An 18,772-nucleotide genomic window follows, 5' to 3' on the forward strand; every position below is an offset into this window, starting at 1 on the left:
AAAAAGGAGGTGACATTTGAGCAGAACCTTGAACTATTTTGAAATTGAGACACCATGGAGGGAATAGCATGAATAAAGGAGTGGACTTTGGGAAATATAAGTGGTTTGCAGTGAATGGTAAGTGTTTTAGTTTGACTAGAGCACTATGTGACAGAAATAATGAGAAATTTGGATGGAAGTGTAGTAAGTTGTAGCCAAATCTTGGAAACTCTTTGAATACCAAGCTTCAGAATATAGACTCCAGGATTTGGGCCATGAGTTGGCAAACTACGGCCCACAACTCTGGACTGATGCCTATTTTGGTTAGACCCATGAGAAAAGAATGGTTTTTTCAGATGAACATTTGCAATATTTTTGATGATAGAGAACACTAACTTTGAACCCCAATTGAGCAAAATCTTACCTTTCTCCTCAAAAGAATTCCATTCTCCTCATTTGTAGACCTGTATTACAACAAAAGTACTCTTATTATTATACATTGAATTTCGTCAAAAATTTTTGGAAAAGAATAAGAAAAAGAAAGCCAGAGATACTAGAGGGCAGGGAATGAGAAAACTAGTAGTGGGAGGTACAGTCAGACAGGTAAGTAAAGACTAGAAACAGGGGCCTTACCCACATAATGGGGGAAGGTCAAAGGGCTCCAAAAGCACCGGATTTCAAGTCAGATTCTGACTCAAACTATACCACTTGCTTCTTGAGTCTTTTGACAGGTTTCACAGCAATGATGTTGTGAAAATTAACCACATAGAACCAGGCACAAGTAGAATAACCATGTATTATTCTACTTCCCATCTTTTCACTTTCCTTCAATGAGTAGCTGTGGGTTAATTGATCAGGACAACCTATCTCAAATATTTTATAGGTAAATAAAGCTGACTATCTGATTCCCCTTCACTTAAAAAACTTATTTATTAATTTCCTTGTTCTTTATTAGATCATTGTGGAACAGTAGTTCAAATTCTTTTCCATTTTGAACTCCGTGTTTTCCCCATATTTGATTATCAGCCTACTTGTTGCTGGGCTTCTTCACCAGTTACTGAATTCAGTTGAAAAATAATGTATACATTCAGTTAAGTTGTGGGTCTGTGGATGTCTTATGAGACCTTTCTGCTAGTTTCAATACTTTCAACTGGTATTTTGGGGTATAAATTTAGCATAGGATTCTGAAAGTGGGCTGCCTGATTATTCAAGTTTTGATATTCAGAAACATTTCATCGCTAGACTACAATCATGGTTTTCAACAAGAAGAGTCAAAAGAACACCTAAGGATGTCCTAAGTGATGAGAACTGGCCAGTACAATGTAAGTTCAAATGCAATATAAAGAGCCGTCTCAGCAAAATTGCAAAGGAAGTAGCATGCACATCTACCTCCTTTGAGATTTTGCCTATCATCTTTCCTTTTTAAAGAGTATGGAGAAAGAAAGAAAGGTCAGGAAGTGGGAAAGATTGTCAGAAAGGGTTAGAAGAACATAAAGTGGTTTGCATACATCTGTATTCTACACAAAAATTTCCTGAGGTGTTTTTCCAAAATGCAGATTACCTAGAGCTACCTTCATGTGTTATGATTATATTTGTTTTCTGAGTTGAGGCCCAACAGCTGTGACTTTTTTAACTAATGTTTCTAGTGCAAGTGTAATGCTACCTACACTCAGAAAAATTTTAATATGGTGGAAAGTAAGTACATCCTATGTGGAAGACATATTTGCTACCAAAGGGGGAACGGAAGAGAAAAAACTATTACGTTGAACTTCTGAAGAAAAATTGAAAAGTTTAGCCGATGCTTCCAGAGACCCTGTGGGCAGATAATCAAGAAAGTCATTTGAAAAAGATTTATGAAGCATCTGTCGGTGCCCCGCAGGCATCAGCATCCAGAGTTATCAACAGCTCCCCTGTTGTGGTTGAAAGTAGTAGCCTCTATTGCAAGGACAAAATAGAAGTCTGAAAACAAGCCTGGGTCATACTTCTCTCAAACATTAAAACCAAGTGTTTCAGTTTGTGCTTCCACAGAAAAGCCAAATCTTCCATGCTCCTTCAGTATGCTGGAAATTTCAATACTGCTAATGGTTTAGTTTGAAGGAAGTGCCTCTTCTGTTGGTGATTCAGAAGCTAGCTGTGGGAGTTTGGTAAAAGTGCATGGGAAACCCTGCTATTGTTAGTGCCCTCAAGTCAATTCTGACCCCTAGTGATCCTGTGTACAGCAGAGGGGAACCCTGTTCAGTCTTTTTTTGCACCATCCTCTCATCTTCTGGCACTATATCAGACAATGCTCTGCTGCTATTCACAGGGTTTTCATGGCCAATTTTTTTGGAAGTGGGTGGCCAGGTCTTTCCTCCTAGTCCGTCTTAGTCTGGAAGCTCCACTGAAACCTATGCACCTCGGGTCACCCTGCTGGTACTTTGAAATACTGGTAGCATAGCTTTCAGCATCTCAGCAACATGCAGCTGCCATGGTATGATGACTGACAGACGGCAGGGTGTGGTTCCCTGACTGGGAAACAAACCTGGGGCGCAGCGGTGAGAGCGCTGAATCTTAACCGCTAGACCATGGGGCTGTCTCACCCATGCTATACGTTGTTATTTTGGTGCTGTGCAAGTGTTTTATACTATTCATTGAGGCAGATGCAAGCCCACCAAGCCAATCTATTAAAAAATGAAACTTTATTTTTGCTCACCTTCTATTTTCAGAAATTCGGGTGATATGAGTTCTATAAAGCATTAGAACATTATTTTACCTGTGTACCCTGGTGTGCGTTTCCATTTTGGTTTCGTTTTACAAATTTTCTATCTGTCAAGAGGAGACTCGCCTAATCTTTATGAGTCCTTCTCCTTGCTGTTTAAGTCACACAGAAGAACTTCGGGGTGAGACGGTAGATCCTTTTGGTGACAAGATGCTTCTTTTTCATCACTCAACTGTCAATAACAAGAAACAGATTAAAAGTTTAAGGTGTTTTGTGTTCCAAATCAACATCCAGTAGGATAGGTTTAGTCTTTTCAATACCTGGGATATAATATATGTAATGATACTGGTCATCCAAAATTACTTATGTATATTCTGCATTTTATTAATTTCAGGAATGTTTCTACAAAGCAAAATGGGAGTGTGGATATAATTACTGCTAGCATACAGAATACTGCTAAATATATAGTATATAGTATACTGCTAAAGCTGATGAACAAATGAATTCTATGTTTAAAATTTCAAAATATCAGATTAAATATAACAGGAAACACTATTAACATATTTTCCTCTAGCTAGTATTAAATGTCTATATGGTCTATTACATTAAAAATACAGTATTTTATATCTAAAATCCAGGCTAAAGGGGCCTGCCTGGTGGCGTAGCTGTTAAGTGCACGCTCTCTGCTTCAGCAGGCCGGGGTTCGCGGGTTTGGATCCCGGGCATGCACCAGTGCACCGCGTGTCACGCCATGCTGTGGCGGCGTCCCATATAAAGTAGAGGAAGATGGGCATGGATGTTAGCTCAGGGCTGATCTTCCTCACCAAAAAAATAAAATAAAATAAAAATAAAATCCAGGTTACAAAGCACTAAAACAATACTTTTCAAACCAATCATGAAAAGGAAAATTCATTTATATTATTTAATATGTAGCATAACTTAATACATGAATATTTTAAAATAAATATGGTAAGATAACAAAATTATTTTAATAAATATTCCTAAAGTTTAAATTGTATACATATAATCAAGCCACTAATCACTAATGTTTATTCTTCACTGGTGCAGATTTACAGGACAACAAAAACAATTAATATTTCTGTTTTTAATTAATAAAATAGTTTATCGATGTTCTTGAGAAGTCTCCATTTGACAATGGCTTGTAAAAAGGAATATATAGGTTCAAATACCTAAATAATGCTCTAAATTATTACTCAATAATAAACGGTCTACAGCAAACATATCCATCTTCTTGGAAGCATCTGATCATGAAATTCTTTTTGATTGAAATTTGAGTTTCCACTATAACTGTAAATTCACAATAACATCTTTAACAGTATAATTTGAAAACAAGGAGAACAAATACAGGAATTAAATGCAATATAACATAGTTCATATTTGTGGCTAAGTTCAGAAATGATTCCATAAATGACACTATAAAAATGTCATTACCTTTTTTACATACATACAATTTTATAGCAAGGAAGTCTATTTGTGGAGCAATTATTATATGGTCTGTACTATGCATTATATAGGCCCATAAGTCAATAAAAGATATGATCATCTGCTGTCATTTTCACAATTTCCATGAAGCATCTACAATGTGCCAGGCAATGTGCTTAGTGAAAGATATTATTGTTATCATTACTACCAGCAGTAATATTTGAATAGGCTGACAGTAAAGGCTACTTTGTGTTAGTTTGGTATTAGAAGACACATCCAAAAAGATGTAAGAAAATGCAATAACTAATATTCCTAAGGTCTAATCAATACCTGAAAATTAATATAAAAATACTGAATTAATTCTACTCAATTTTTTTCTTTTTCTTATTCTTTCTAATTTTTTCCAGCTCAGAATCATGAATTTAAAATTTATATTTCTTCAGTAAACCCAACCCACAATAAAATTGATCACCATTTTTTTCCTAAGGTTTGTCTCTTCCTTTGGATTTACCTAACTACTAGCCCTATCATACTGTAATTATTTACTCCTAGAATTCATTCCATAGCCAAAATCTTGGTTTTCTCATTGAGTAAATGGTATTTGAGTATCTGCAATATGTAAGACACCAAGTAAAGCATGAAAAATGAAAGAAATAGTAATGGTCCTTCTCTTCAATGTATTTATATTCTAGATCAGAAAGAAATTTATACATAAATAGAATGATAAGACGTTTAAAAACTAATATTTATTGACTGTTAACCTGGGACAGTCCCTGCAAGGGACTGCCAAAAGTTACATTTTTTTTAAGCTGAGAAAAGCTTGGTGATTAAATTGATATGATATTAATGGATATAATTTGATGTAAATTAATGTTACTATTATACATTTGGAATGCTGAATTTCAGAAAGTATTCATATAATTAATAAGTTTTGGAGCACAGTTTCAGCACTTGGGCTTTCTAGCTCTGATGGCAGCGCACTTTCCTCTGGACGGCGCTGCTCTATAATCTACTGCGATGAACTAAGAATGTGAGGGTTCCAACCAATAGTCTAATGCAGGTTGAAGCATATAGCCATGCAAGGCAAGAGCAATTATTCTTCTCTCTGGAAAGGTTCGAGGAGAAGTCTTTCCCTTAAAGTGTCACACTTATTCACAGATGAAAACACAGTTTTATTTAAAATCTCCTTTACCTTGTCATTTTCCTGCACATAAACCTAGAGTAGAAAAGTCTGGATTGAAATGGCAGGTAGCTTTGGGTACCTGCTTTAACTTTATCTGTGGCCTTACTGAAATACTTGTGGAGACACAAAAAGAGATGAAAAGTTGCATCAACACTGGAAACAAGGAATCTAAGTGAGAGTTTTGCCAGGACTAGGATAAGATTTCTGCAGTCTTGAAAGAGAGAATGAAAAAAAGTACAGACAGGGATAAAATAGATTTTCAGGTCCCTACCACAGAAATACGGGAACTTTACAGTCACAAAGGCATCAATCATCTACCTAATACACTGGTTCAAACACCCATGACTCCCATGAAAGCTTCCACAACATTAGAAGAGAAGAACACTTTATATTCAAGATAAAAAGGAAAAAAGTGTCTTTAAGGAGATTTATTAGAAAAAACACAAGTTATTTATAAAAAATTTTGAGTTTCAAATAAAACTCCAAGAATGGAATATATAAAAAAATGAGACTGAAGCTGAAATAAAGATATTGATAGAAAAGCAAATAGAACTGAAATAATAAAACTAAAGAAATTAAAGACGGAAAATATGTAACTGAACATGCAGAAAAGAAAGAATGCAATATTATTTATAACTAATACTTATTTAGAACTTGTCAGGAGGATTGTGATAGGTATTTTACAAGCCTTTTAGTAAAAAAGGTAATATTACTCTATTTTATAGATCAGCAAAGAGTGAAACTCACAGAAGCTAGTTAACTTCAGAGGCAAGACTCAGTCTGTATCATCCTGGTTAACAAAGGAATGCTCTTACCATCTTACGGTACTCCCTTATCTTATTTGAGAAATCTTCTAGGCTACAGAGGAATTGACAAAGGAATAAAACAATAAAGATCAGATGGCCAAATAAAAATATAATCAATTTGTGTTGATAAAGAAAACAGGTAAAGTGAACAAGTACAATAACAAGACACTGTAGAAAGAAAAAGAAAACTTTAGGATTTTATGAAGCACCTATATTTGCAGATTGAAAGTGTTCAAAGCATGAAACACATTTAAGGTAAAGAGAGTGATGCTTACAAAATTTCTGGTAAGCTACGGTTATTTCAAGATAAAAGCAAATTTCTACCAGACAGTTAAAGAAAAAACAAAGAAACCAAATATTATGTAGAATTCAGATTTCTGCTCCTTAGAAATCAAAGCTGGAAGACAATGGAGGAGAGTTTGCAAATAGAGGAAAAGTTTGTGAATAGAGAACTTAAAGTTCAGTCAAGTTTTCATTCAGGTCTGAAGCAATTAACATTCTCTTATATACAAGGACTCACATGTTCTTACTGAAAAAAGATACTCAAGAACATTTAATAAAAATAGAAAATTTAAAAATAAATCATGATATAAATATTTAGATGTGAGTGTTAAAACCCATAAAACAAAATAAAATCTGAGCAAAAACCTAAATAAAACTTTAATCTAAATATATATTTGTAACTGAATGCAGAAATCTAAAAATTATTCTTAAAGGAAATGTAAAATATAAAAACAATAGTATTGTAGTTCTCAATTATCAATTTTATTAATGAAGGTGGCAGTTTTGTGGGGGGTGTGTGTGTATGTTTAGGACTGGGAGGGTAAGTTCAGTGTGATAAATTAGAGACATTAACAAATGCAATTAGTATTTTCTTGTATGGCATTCCATCATCTTGATCTCCACTAACTTCGTGGCTAGTTTTCTACAAATCCAGATTATTTGGAGCCTAATTCCTTATTTTAAGTCATTGTATGTCTTTTCCCTATCTAGTTTTCACACACAAAATTCTAAACTTCATAGGTCTTATATAATAGAGGTAATCTGAATTTCTATTTTAAATCATTGTACACATGGATAAATTAATATTTTTAAAACAGAATAATAGAATATGATAGAAACAGGATCATCAGGTTTTCAAAGGAGATTGAATTCTATAGAGATGTCCACTTAAGACAGAGAAGAGGGAAAGCATTGCAGGATGTTTGGTCCTGTCCAAAACATCCATAAGATCTTTGGTCCATGCCAAAATGTCCTTGATGTCTGCTAATTGGGGGAAAGCAAAGAGAGTTTTTAAAACTAGTTTTACTTCTGTTTAAAAAAAAAGGTTAAAATTCCAGCCACAGTTTGATGAATATTAAGTCTTTGCTATTCAACCTTCTTGATAGATTGAAGCATTAAATTTTAAATGTTGAAACCATAATACTTGAAAGTAAATGTAATAAAAATAAAGATATAACTTATATAACTTTCACATGGTGAAAGACTATCCAAGCAGAAATCAAAAAAGAGAAAAAGGGATATATTTGAGTACATAAAAGTGCCAAGCTTCTAGACGCCAAAAACAAAAAACATTAAAAGATACACAACAAACTGAAAATATTTTCAAGACTGATGGCAAAGTCTTGATTTCTGTGCTGTGCACATATACCATGGAAATAAAATTTTAAAATGCCAAAATTAAAAAAGAAAATAAGCAAAGTAAATGAACAGAAGAAACACAGATAAACATATCAAATAAATTATGCTAGCAACCAAAGAAATGCAAAATTAAACTCCCCACTTATTTAGCAATACTCTAGACGTATATCACCCTCAGTATTCACAAAAACATGCTGTTATAAACGCTCACACACTACTGAGGAAGAAATAAATCATTGCAACATTCTGAAAGCCATCTGGCAATTTATACAAAAGAATTCAAGATGTTCTCATTCCCTAATCCAGAAATTCCACATCCAGGAATCTAGCCTATGAATATAATTAAAGATACAGCACAATAATGAATACATTATATATGTTGCCAAAACAGTATAAGCAACTTAAATGTACAACTATAGAGTCTAATTTATAACATTAGTCGAGGGTGCACATTATTGCAAATTGTGTTTTTGATGAATATTTATTAGCTTAGAACAATGGTTATGATGTAATGTGAGGTGAAAATAATCAACAAAATTTATATATGCAAAGTGTGTAAATACAGACATATAGACGATAAAAGCTGGTAAAAAATACCTCAAAATATCAGCAATGGTTATCACTGGATTGTAGGGTTTTAAATATTTTTTCTTTGTATTTCTCTGTACTTATGAGGTAATCTCAGATAATTTTTTATCAGAAAGACTAAAACTAACATTTTTGTTATTTACCTATAGAAGTTTTCCATTGCCAACTATATGAAAATTACAACACTCTATTTTTAAGGTACTTTAATGACTCTCCTCAAAATATCCCTAGATTCTATCTACCTACCTACCTACCTCTTTTTCTATCATCAATTGTGTTTTTTTTTAACTCCCTTATCCAACCTCTATCAGATACAAACATATCCTTTATCTCTACCAATCTCACCTTTGATATCTAGATCAAAATTTGCTTTATTCAAGCTGCATATGCTTGAATGTCTCTGATTTTTGTTCTTCTGAATGATTCACTCATAATTCTTGAACATGTGAGTTTTCTATCAGAGCTCCCTGTTAATATTTATTTACCGATGTCATTATAAATAAATTTTCTAAATTAGCTAGTGTGCATGTACTTTGAGTTCCCATCCCTATGACTGTGAGTTCCTTCATAGTTCCAGAACTCTTATCTAATTTATTTTGCACTGCTTGAACAATTAGCAGAGTTCTTTTCACACATCAAGTGCTTAATACATTTATATAACTCATCTGAATATTAATAAATTAAGGAGTTATCAAAAAATTTCTGTAATCAAAAGAGTAGGGAATGAGTTTATAGATTGGATATAAAACTGTAATGTGTCTGAGTCTGTAGAAAACAATTTTACTGAAGCTTCCTTTTAATAAAGTAAAATAAAATGTTCATTTTAAGTGAATATTCAACTCCCTGATATATTATCTTAAAATTATGTTTATATATAATCATTAAATAATTTGCTTTGTAGGTTTTACATCTGAATCTTGGTTTAAAATTAAACATTTGATCAATTATCCAATTCTAAATACCTTCAAAATTCATGTCAGTGTCATGTTTTCAAGAAAATGTGCAAGATATGGTCTCAAATAAGCTTGCAGCTTGAAATGAAAAATTTTCAATCTCTCTCTCTGTTTATAAATTGGAGTGAATTTTAATGCCATTACACAATTAAAAACAATAAAATTCCTTTTAATTACTGACTATAATAATTTCCACATATTAAGCATGTCACTCACTATTTTATTTATTTATATACATTCCTTAATGAATCCTCCCACCAATTATGAAATGTAGATATTACTAATCTGACTTTAAAAATTAGGATTCAAGCTCTAAGAGATTAAATAGTTTATTGAAAAGTTGCATTGCTACTTATTAGCAAGTTTGGCAGGTTTTTTTGGTAGGATACAGTTCATCACTCAATCTACTGGAATGTTTACGAGAATGTTTATGTATTACCCCAAAAGCCATCTCAGTGAGGCACTTTGAGCCCCTCTCTATGTATTTTGATCCATTCTCATGGCCACATTATTTTTCCATCTAAGTGGGTGCAGTAACTTTATGAGCACAAAGATCTCAAAGTTATAACATAAAATATCAAAATGTGTGTTTGGAGGTCTTACAAGAAGCCAGAGAGCAAGGCTAGGGTCTGTGAGGCTCAGGAATACTCAATAGCCTAGAACTGAGAAGCCCTTTATTCAACAGTTCTTGAGTGCCTGTCTGCCACATATATTTCTGGCACTACAGGTGCGAAAGTAAAAGGAACTTATCCTTGCTCTCAAGAAAGTTACAGACAAGGAAACTCAGACATAGAGTTAACAAGAGTGTCTGACAAATTTTGAATGGATGAGCACAATGTTCTCTGTACAGAAATAGATAAGGGAAATTATCAACTACACCTCAGGTGGTCAGAGTATGTGTACAGGTAGAGAAAATAGCCAAGTATAAATGAAAAGAAAAAGGAATAAAGAGGACTATATTAAAATTAGAAACTCCTCTTCAACAAGATAATGTCAATAGGGTCTAATTGTAAGACAAAGAGTAAGATATAATGTTTACAAAATACGAAGCTCACAAAAGACGTATTGTAATATAAGGAACTCATTAATCAGTAAGAAAAAGATAGACAACTTAATAGAAAAATAGGCAAAAGACATGAACCAACACTTCACAAATGTCCAATATTATAAAACAGTTGTTTACTCTCAATTGTCATTGAGAAATTACAAATTAAAACCACTATGAGACAACAAAATACTAAACTAAACTTTTATTGAAAAACTGAAATTATGAACTATTGGCACAGGTGTGAATCAACTAAAATTCTCCTACATTAATGATAAAATGTAAATTGATACTATCACTTTAGAAAACTGGTAGTAATCTAGCCAATAGAACATATTCATACTCAGCAATTTTATTCTTATATTAAACACAAATGCATTCATATGTATAAGAAGACATGCCCAGGAGTCTTTATAGTAGCATTCTTCCTCACAGCATATACTGGAAACAATTCAAAGTCCATCACCAGTTGTGAAAAAGGAATGAATAAACTTGGGAATATTCATCTAATGGAATACTATACATCCATTAAAACGAGTGTACTCATACTACACATAGTGATGTATATAACTCTCACAAGCACATCATGTAAGAGATAATAATGAATGAAAAAGTCAGTAGTAAAAGGATATTACTGTATAATTCAATTTCTATAAAATTTAAAGCAAGTAAAACTAATCTATGATGTTAGAAATCAGGTCATCTCTAGGATGGAAGGAAGGGTAGTGATTGGTGGAGAATATAAGAAGGGAGCTTCTGAGATATTGGCAGTATTTTATTAGCAAGAGGTCAAATATGCAATTGAAAGGATATTCAAATGCACATTTTGAATAAAACAGTCAGTCACAGTATATAAGGTAAAAAAATATAGGTGAAAAATTCAGATATATATTGAGATAAATAAGAGTATGACGTTGAAGGAGTCATGAAGTTTGCTCATGGAAATGATAATACTGGAATATTTTTCATTATCTTCATGAAGTGTTTTTGTTTGTTTGTTTGCTTTAATATGTGACATAAAGTTTCAGTGATCAGGCAGAAGCTGATGTGATTTTCATGGGACATGGCTGTACGAGTATTTCACATGTGTGCTCTTTGCTTCCCTGTTCTACGGGTGGTAGTTATCAACACTGATTGGAAGACTTCGGAAAAAAGCAGACATCATGTATCTTGTAGTGTATAAGTTTCAAAGATGTGTGTGAATGTTTCACTTGTGTTTCTTCTATGACGACATAAAAAGTCTGAAGAAATCGGCTTGGCCCATGTCACCCACCCTAGTACTACATTTTTTGAAATGTTCACAGGAAGAGAACATTTCAAAATATCGGACACTTTTTCAAACAATCTGATATTTCTGCCACTTGAAAAAGCAAAACTAATCAAAGAAAAAACAGAAACGGTGGTCTGGCCTCTTAAGGGAATGTGTAACTATATGTGTCTATACAAGAGTGTGTGTGAACATATTTGATTTGTCCTTCCTTTCTAGGTCAGTTAATATACAGAAAAAAACAAAAGTCTGGCTAAACATTTTCAAAAGTTTCTGGGAAAATAGTACATTTACAATATAATACGAGAAGAGAATAAAAGTGGCCACCAAATTCTCTTTAATGTAGCCTAAATCTTATTCTTATGTTAAAGAAAGTGTATAATAGATTTAAAATACAAATTGGATATTAAGGGTTTTTTTTAAGGATATTGAAAAAGAGTAGTGTCTAAATGTAAAGAACACAAAGTTAATGAAAGTAATTTAATAATAAATAAATAATAAATTCAATAATTTAGGTATTAAATTATACAGTTTGCTAAAATTTCAAATTACTTAATTATCATTACTGGAATATATTTATAGTTGATAGTGAAGTTTTTACTGTGTTAACAGAACTATCCTCTTTATAAATACTATAAGATTGTTATTTGATTAAAATATAGACCACAAATCTAAGCAATGATGAGTCTAGTATTATATAAGTAGAAGGGTGGATATTTGACATAGTCAAAATTAAGAATTATAACAATTGAAGGCAATACACAGGTTTGGCTTCTATGCCAGAGACACGTGTAGTTCTATGAGCTCAGTTTACCTTTCCAGGGTTGTCTCCAAATATATTCTTTCTCGGGTTTTCTACTATAACAAGGCAAGACTTTCTCTAGACCATTCTTAGAGATTGTTATAATGTCCTCATTTAATTTAAAATAGTTTAGCACGTTCAGTGTAATATTATATGTATGTTACTCATATGAAGACATCACTCAAATGCTGAGTTGAAGGATATCTAGAATTTAAACAGTGCCTCTGTTACCTGTTTCTCAACGAAGGTTGGAGGCTTTACTAATCAATCTACTAAACGTCAAATATGGGTTTTTATTTTTAAAATTTACTGCCCCATTGACTTGTATGATAAACGATAGATATTAGTTCCCATTGGTGAAATGAAAACTATTTAAGATATAAGGATTGTCTAAAATTATTTTAGAGACAGTCTACCCATGCATGAAACAGATTTAAGAACCAAATGAATTATGTACCATTTTAATTTTAGGGGTGATATGATAGGCTGAATCCTATAATTCTATGGGCCATGACTGTTGTTTCATCTGATGCTAGCTAAAATGGTGAAAAGCATCCACCTCTGAAATCTCAGTGTTTCCCTTGATTGTACCTTTTATGCAAGGCAATAGTTTGGACACCTAAAAGAACAAAGAGATGGGACTTCCTTAAACCTACAGAACAGTTTTCTTCATCTGCTTTTATTGCTTGCTAATACATTTTTCTTCATTATGTATATATCACAGAATTTGGACTGAAACTTGCTTTCAATCTGGTAGAGAGATTGGAGAAGGAGTAACTAACCATCACTCACCTCAAAACTCTAATTACCTACTGTTGTCTTCTCAGAAGAATTCAACACTCGAGCATGGAAACATTGTCTTAGACAACTCAAAAGAGACGCCACCTCTCCAGAAAACCTAATGAATATGTCCCTAGTGGAGTAATCTTGGGTTTTTTCATCATAGAATCACACAGTATTTCTACTGAAGACAATCTTTTTGTTATTCATCAATAGTTTGTATGATTATCTTCACAATATGAATCTCTTTACATGGACCTAATTCATTTTAGGGATGAATCACCATTACTAAATATGTCAGGAAATTTAACTCTGACAGTTCAAACAGCAGTGAAATGCAAGTCTGCTATCTTATGTGCTTTCAATGTATACCCATTAGCTTGTACACCCATGTCTTGAACAGAGACATGACTTCTTAAAGACAAATGTGACTGCAAAGAAAGCAGATTTGCTTTAAAGGCAAGATACCAAAGAGCTTTCCAGTGTTTGTGTGGCTTTTTTTATGTGACTCCTGGAATTCAACTTGATTAAGAAAATATGTTAAAAACTCTCAGGCACTAGGCTGCAGGTTACAAACACAAATAAGACATTTTCTGCCCACAAGCCAATAAAGCCTTAAGTAAAGAGATAATTATGGCAATTATACCATTATAGAGGAACATTTTGATCTTTTCCTTAAGGATATCCAAGCCTATTTGAGCCATGGGGGAATTTCTAATTTCTTCAACCTATTCTTCCTCTATAATACAAACAGTAAAATTAGAAGCCAAGAGAAATGAGGGAGATAAGAGAGGAATAAGGAGCAGTAATTACTAACTACTTGAAGAGAATCTGTTCTTTGAAAGAAATACATCTCTGAATTGCTTGCCTTTTCACAAGAACTGTGGAAGTTGTTCTGGCTGTAGCCACTGCTGGACTATTTTCTTAGTAGAGGGTATTACAAAGTCTACTTGAGAGTAATGATCTGTTACCAGATTGGATAACTCAATAGAATACAAATTGACAAAAATGTATTAAATATATACTATTTGCCAAACCTTGTAAATAATTACACGTTCTTTCTATAAAATTCTTGCTTATTCTAAGGAATTGTTTCCCTTTGGGTTTTTCTTGCTTATATTTATACCCTTCCCATGCCTGGTTGCATCTACTATAGAGATTTTGGTGGAAGAGAAAAGTTTAAAAAATGATGCATGTTATTAATATTATTTCTCCTAATAAATACATATATAATTTTCTAACTCTGACTTAAATGCTACTTATCTTTATGAAAATTATATTAAATATTTAACAGTATTATCCTAAATAAAACACAGTATCCTTTAATGTTATGTATTACTAGTGTTAAAAATTCTCAATATTCAAAGATGACAGTCTATTTGGGAGGCAATCTTAGAAATCATATTTTAGAATTTATTCCTTTCACCTTTAAGCCTGGATTTTCTGAAAAACTCATTAATGGTAGCATAAGAAAAAAATTTTCTTAAGATAAGTTGCTAGTCTTTATAGACAAGACAGAAGTTCAGTCCTAATAAGTTATTTAAGACAACTACACTTCTCCCAATTTTCCAGAAACTTATTGAAGGCTTTACCAAGAGGGTTTATTTTATTCTTCTTAGTGCAATTTATTTATTGCTTTATAATATTAAAAATAGTACAGGGTATGGTAACTACATAGTCAAACAGAGCTGAACAGCTTTAAATAAATATCTTTCATCCAATCTATCCTCACTTCCAGACCCACTCTCTTGAGATATTTACATTTTTCTATTTTTATTTTTAATTCTGGTGATTACCGACATCATTCTAAATAGTACACTCGCTTCTTTTTATTTCTTCAGTTCTCACTATATGATATTTATTAACAACCATCTATGAAAGACGAGGAATTTAATTAGCACTTCTCCTTCCCTCTTGGTTTTGTTTGCTGTGTTATTTTTAGTTTTCTATTGTTTATATGACTTTAAATAGTATGATTAGAACTCCATTGCTTGTTCTAACAACTTTAGATGGTATAGGAATAGGATTTTAACCTACATGACTAGTTACCAGAACTAAAACCAGTTATGTGTTAGTTACTTAGCAGCTGCACAGAAATAAGCAGGGTGAAGGTGATCAGCACGAATACCCTACCTATCAGGATCTCTTCACAATTAGCACTCTAACCGAAGAGCCCAGATTCGATTTTTTTAAATTCTAGGTATGTAATTAAGTTATTTCAAAAAGCTAGAGACTGTTTAGGATCCCTTGGTATATTTCCCTGACCACAGGAAATAGGATTGGATTGCAGAAAATATTGAGATTTGAAATGCCTTCTAATGGTCTGAGTGGAGCCACACTTTTGGAAAAGCTACCCTAGATTTATTTAGTTAAATCAGGACTAGAGTAGCTTAGCTGTAAGCTGACTTTGGCTGATAATATCAGATTTCTTTGAGAAATGACTAAAAAGAACTGATCAACCTACATTCAGATATATGCACTTTGTAAAGAACCTCAAATTCTTTCAGTGTGGGGAGAAATACAGGTATTACATAGGAAGGAAACTGGTTATTGGGAAGGTGAGTGTGTGTGTGTGTGTGTGTGAGAGAGAGAGAGAGAGAGAGTAGGGGGACAAGTTACAGAGAGGGAGTTCAGGGAGGTAGAGAGAAAGCAAAATGGAGAGAAAGACAGAAAGAAGGAATGGAGGGAAGAGTTTAGGAAGAGTGTTGTATTGTTGTATTGTGTGAGAAGAACAGGATTCATCTAGATTAATGGAGTAACTTTGATATTGATTTGACATTTTCATGGTTCCGAATCCACATTTAAAGAAGTGAGTATAATATTAGTAAGTTATCCCTACCAAGAGCTCTTTATTTTTTGGAAAATATTGATAACATTTAGACCACTGAGAGCCCATTAGAGATTGTGAACTCAACAGAGCCCCTAGGATGTATATGAGTTCCAATAATTATTACAACTTCACTAACGTAATATACTTAATATAACTTAATAGTAACATAACTTAATCAAAATGAAGTATTTAAATACATAATGGTCTAATATCGTTGTTGTTTTTCTTATTAGCATGCCGTCACTATACATTTCTGCTGAGATTAGAAACTACTGCTTTTGTATGAGAATACTTGACATGTTTCAAAGTTCTGTTATTTGAGAAGAAATAATATAAAAGAACATTGCAGTAATTCCTTTAGAATATGAAGTTGTTAGATATTGAGATAGACTTTACTTCCCTTTAGAATTACCACTTGTATATTTGGAATGAGGGTTGCAAAGACTTAAAGCAGTGTTTCTCAAACTGTGTTCTAAGAGTATTGGTTCAAGGAGATGTTAATGGGTGGTTCTAGAAAATGTACAAATAATACCCTCTTCTTAGACAGTCATTATGCAAATTAGTATATTTAATTAAGTCTCTGAAAAGACGATACAATACAATAGATTAACTTTTTGAAACTTTATTGAATACCATGTGTGTCCTGAGCTTATCCGTGCAGAGTGCACATTTGTTTTTTCAGCATATCTGTTATAATCCAGCACAGGGGTCAACAAGTTACTTCCTACTTACCATTTGTTTTTGTACATAAAGTTTATTGCAATATAGTCATACCCACTTGTTGCTTTTGTGTTACAATGGCAGAGTTGAGTAGCTACAATATAGGTTGCATGGCCAGCAAAGCCTAAGCATGTTTGTTATCTGGTCCTTCACAGAAAAATGTTTGCCAATCCTGATAGCAGAACAGAATACCACTGGACATCAAATTGGGAACCATTAACTTACAGAAATGTATTATAATATTAAATGAAATCTCTTTGTAGATAATTATAAGTTAAATGTACATACCTGCATGATATATAATTAATTTTAACTATATGATATTTGCAGTGATGGGGCCGTGACTTCTATTGAATTAAAGCATCAATTTTTAAAACTTATATTTTAATATAATTAATTTGTGTGAAACTTTAAAATATGATTTAGGAAGAAAGGAATATAAATATTCTTACAAATTTTGTCTAAATCCAAAGATAAAAACCATACTTTGGGCAGGCCTGGTGGTGGGGTGGTTAAGCTCGTGTGCTCCGCTTCGGCAGGCTGGGGTTCGCAGCTTCAGATCCCGGGTACAGACCTACACACTGCTCATCAAGCCGTGCTATGGCAGCGTCCGACATACAAGGTAGAGCAAGATTGGCACAGATGTTAGCTCCGGGACAGTCTTCCTCAAGCAAAAAAAAAAAAAGAGGAGGATTTGCCACAGATGTTAGCTCAGGGCTAATCTTCCTCACACACACAATAAAACCATACTTGACAGTCTCATATTTCTTTTCATTAAATTATCTAGGGAAGATTCAAAATTTCTTCTTTGCTTTCCTTTTGGGAGAAATTCTGATATACAGTTCTATGTATATAATTACAACGTCTTTTCAGTTTGACTTTTAGGACACCTTCCTCCCTCTTCAGATTCAAAATTAACTAATCTAAGGTGTTAAAATACAAATTATAAATCTTGAAACTTGAGTTTAACTCCTGGCTCAGATGTTATCCAGCTGCTTGAACTATAAATATCTGAATGTTGATTCTCCATGAGGTATTAGTAATAAAACTGAGCTAAACTCTCTGAATTCTTTTCCAGGAAGAACTGAACCCCATCATTGTTACCCCACCGATCCAAGCCATTGATCAGGACCAGAATATTCAGCCACCAGCAGACAGGCCAGGCATTCTCTATTCCATCCTTGTTGGTTTGTATCTGCTAAAATTTTACACTCTCAGTTGTTGCTCTAGAATCAAGTAGAAAAAACTTGTATCAAATCAGAGGAAATATGTTTAATAGTGAACATTTTCTTCTCGGAAGTTATTGTTATTTTTATGAATGAATAAATTAAAAAATAACAAATTTTCTTCCTCAGAATTAGATTCAGTGAAACGTGTAGAAGAACAAATAGGAAAACTTTTGTTGAAGAAGCAAAACAACTCAAAAAACAGGATATTGGTTTACGTATTAGTAGTTTTATTTGTACCACCTCAGAAAAAATTCTCTAAGAAAATATTCAAAAATCAATTGATAAACTTACACTGTTTACTCTCCTAGTGTTTTGTCATTGGTTGGGTAAAATTACATAATTCTGAACATACATTGCTGAATTAAATAACGGCTTTTGGAGCCATATGGGAAAATAAGAAGGATCATGATTAGCCCAAGGGCACACAATACGTTATACCCTTGGCTAATTTTTCCTTGAAAAATTCACAGAAGCTGTCTAATCCATCCTTGTGCATATACTTCTAATTGTACCAAAAGCAAACATGATGAGAATTTGATTATGCTACTCTTCTCAAATTGCTTTTGCTAAAATATGGGTGTTGCTACTTTGCATGGTTTATAGTCTCTAGAGAGATAGATGTGTGTGAGACAGACCATACATCTCCTAATGAAGAAGGTGTTGCTTTTGAAATGTGCTTGAAAATAACTATTCAATGGTATGCAACATTACCCTCAATGCCATCCTATCCCCATGGCTTCAGCCTGTGCATATGCACACATTCATAATAATACAAAAACCTCTAGACATTAGAGGGATTTCAAATTAT

General features: G+C 33.1%; 1 protein-coding gene across 7 annotated transcripts in view; it reads left to right on the forward strand.

Annotated features, from left to right (window-relative positions):
* PCDH15 (protocadherin related 15) overlaps positions 1-18,772 on the forward strand; it is a 1,681,754-nt gene that overhangs the window by 1,275,398 nt on the left and 387,584 nt on the right. For all 7 annotated transcript variants that reach the window (XM_087432193.1, XM_087432194.1, XM_087432195.1 and 4 more), the window contains one exon: positions 17,814-17,922. In XM_087432193.1, the coding sequence (XP_087288319.1) occupies positions 17,814-17,922 (109 nt within the window). The remainder of the gene's footprint in view (positions 1-17,813; positions 17,923-18,772) is intronic.

Source organism: Ceratotherium simum, chromosome 6 (genome assembly GCF_057802395.1).
Source record: "Ceratotherium simum simum isolate JZ-2026a chromosome 6, ASM5780239v1, whole genome shotgun sequence".
Lineage (NCBI taxonomy): Eukaryota > Metazoa > Chordata > Mammalia > Perissodactyla > Rhinocerotidae > Ceratotherium > Ceratotherium simum.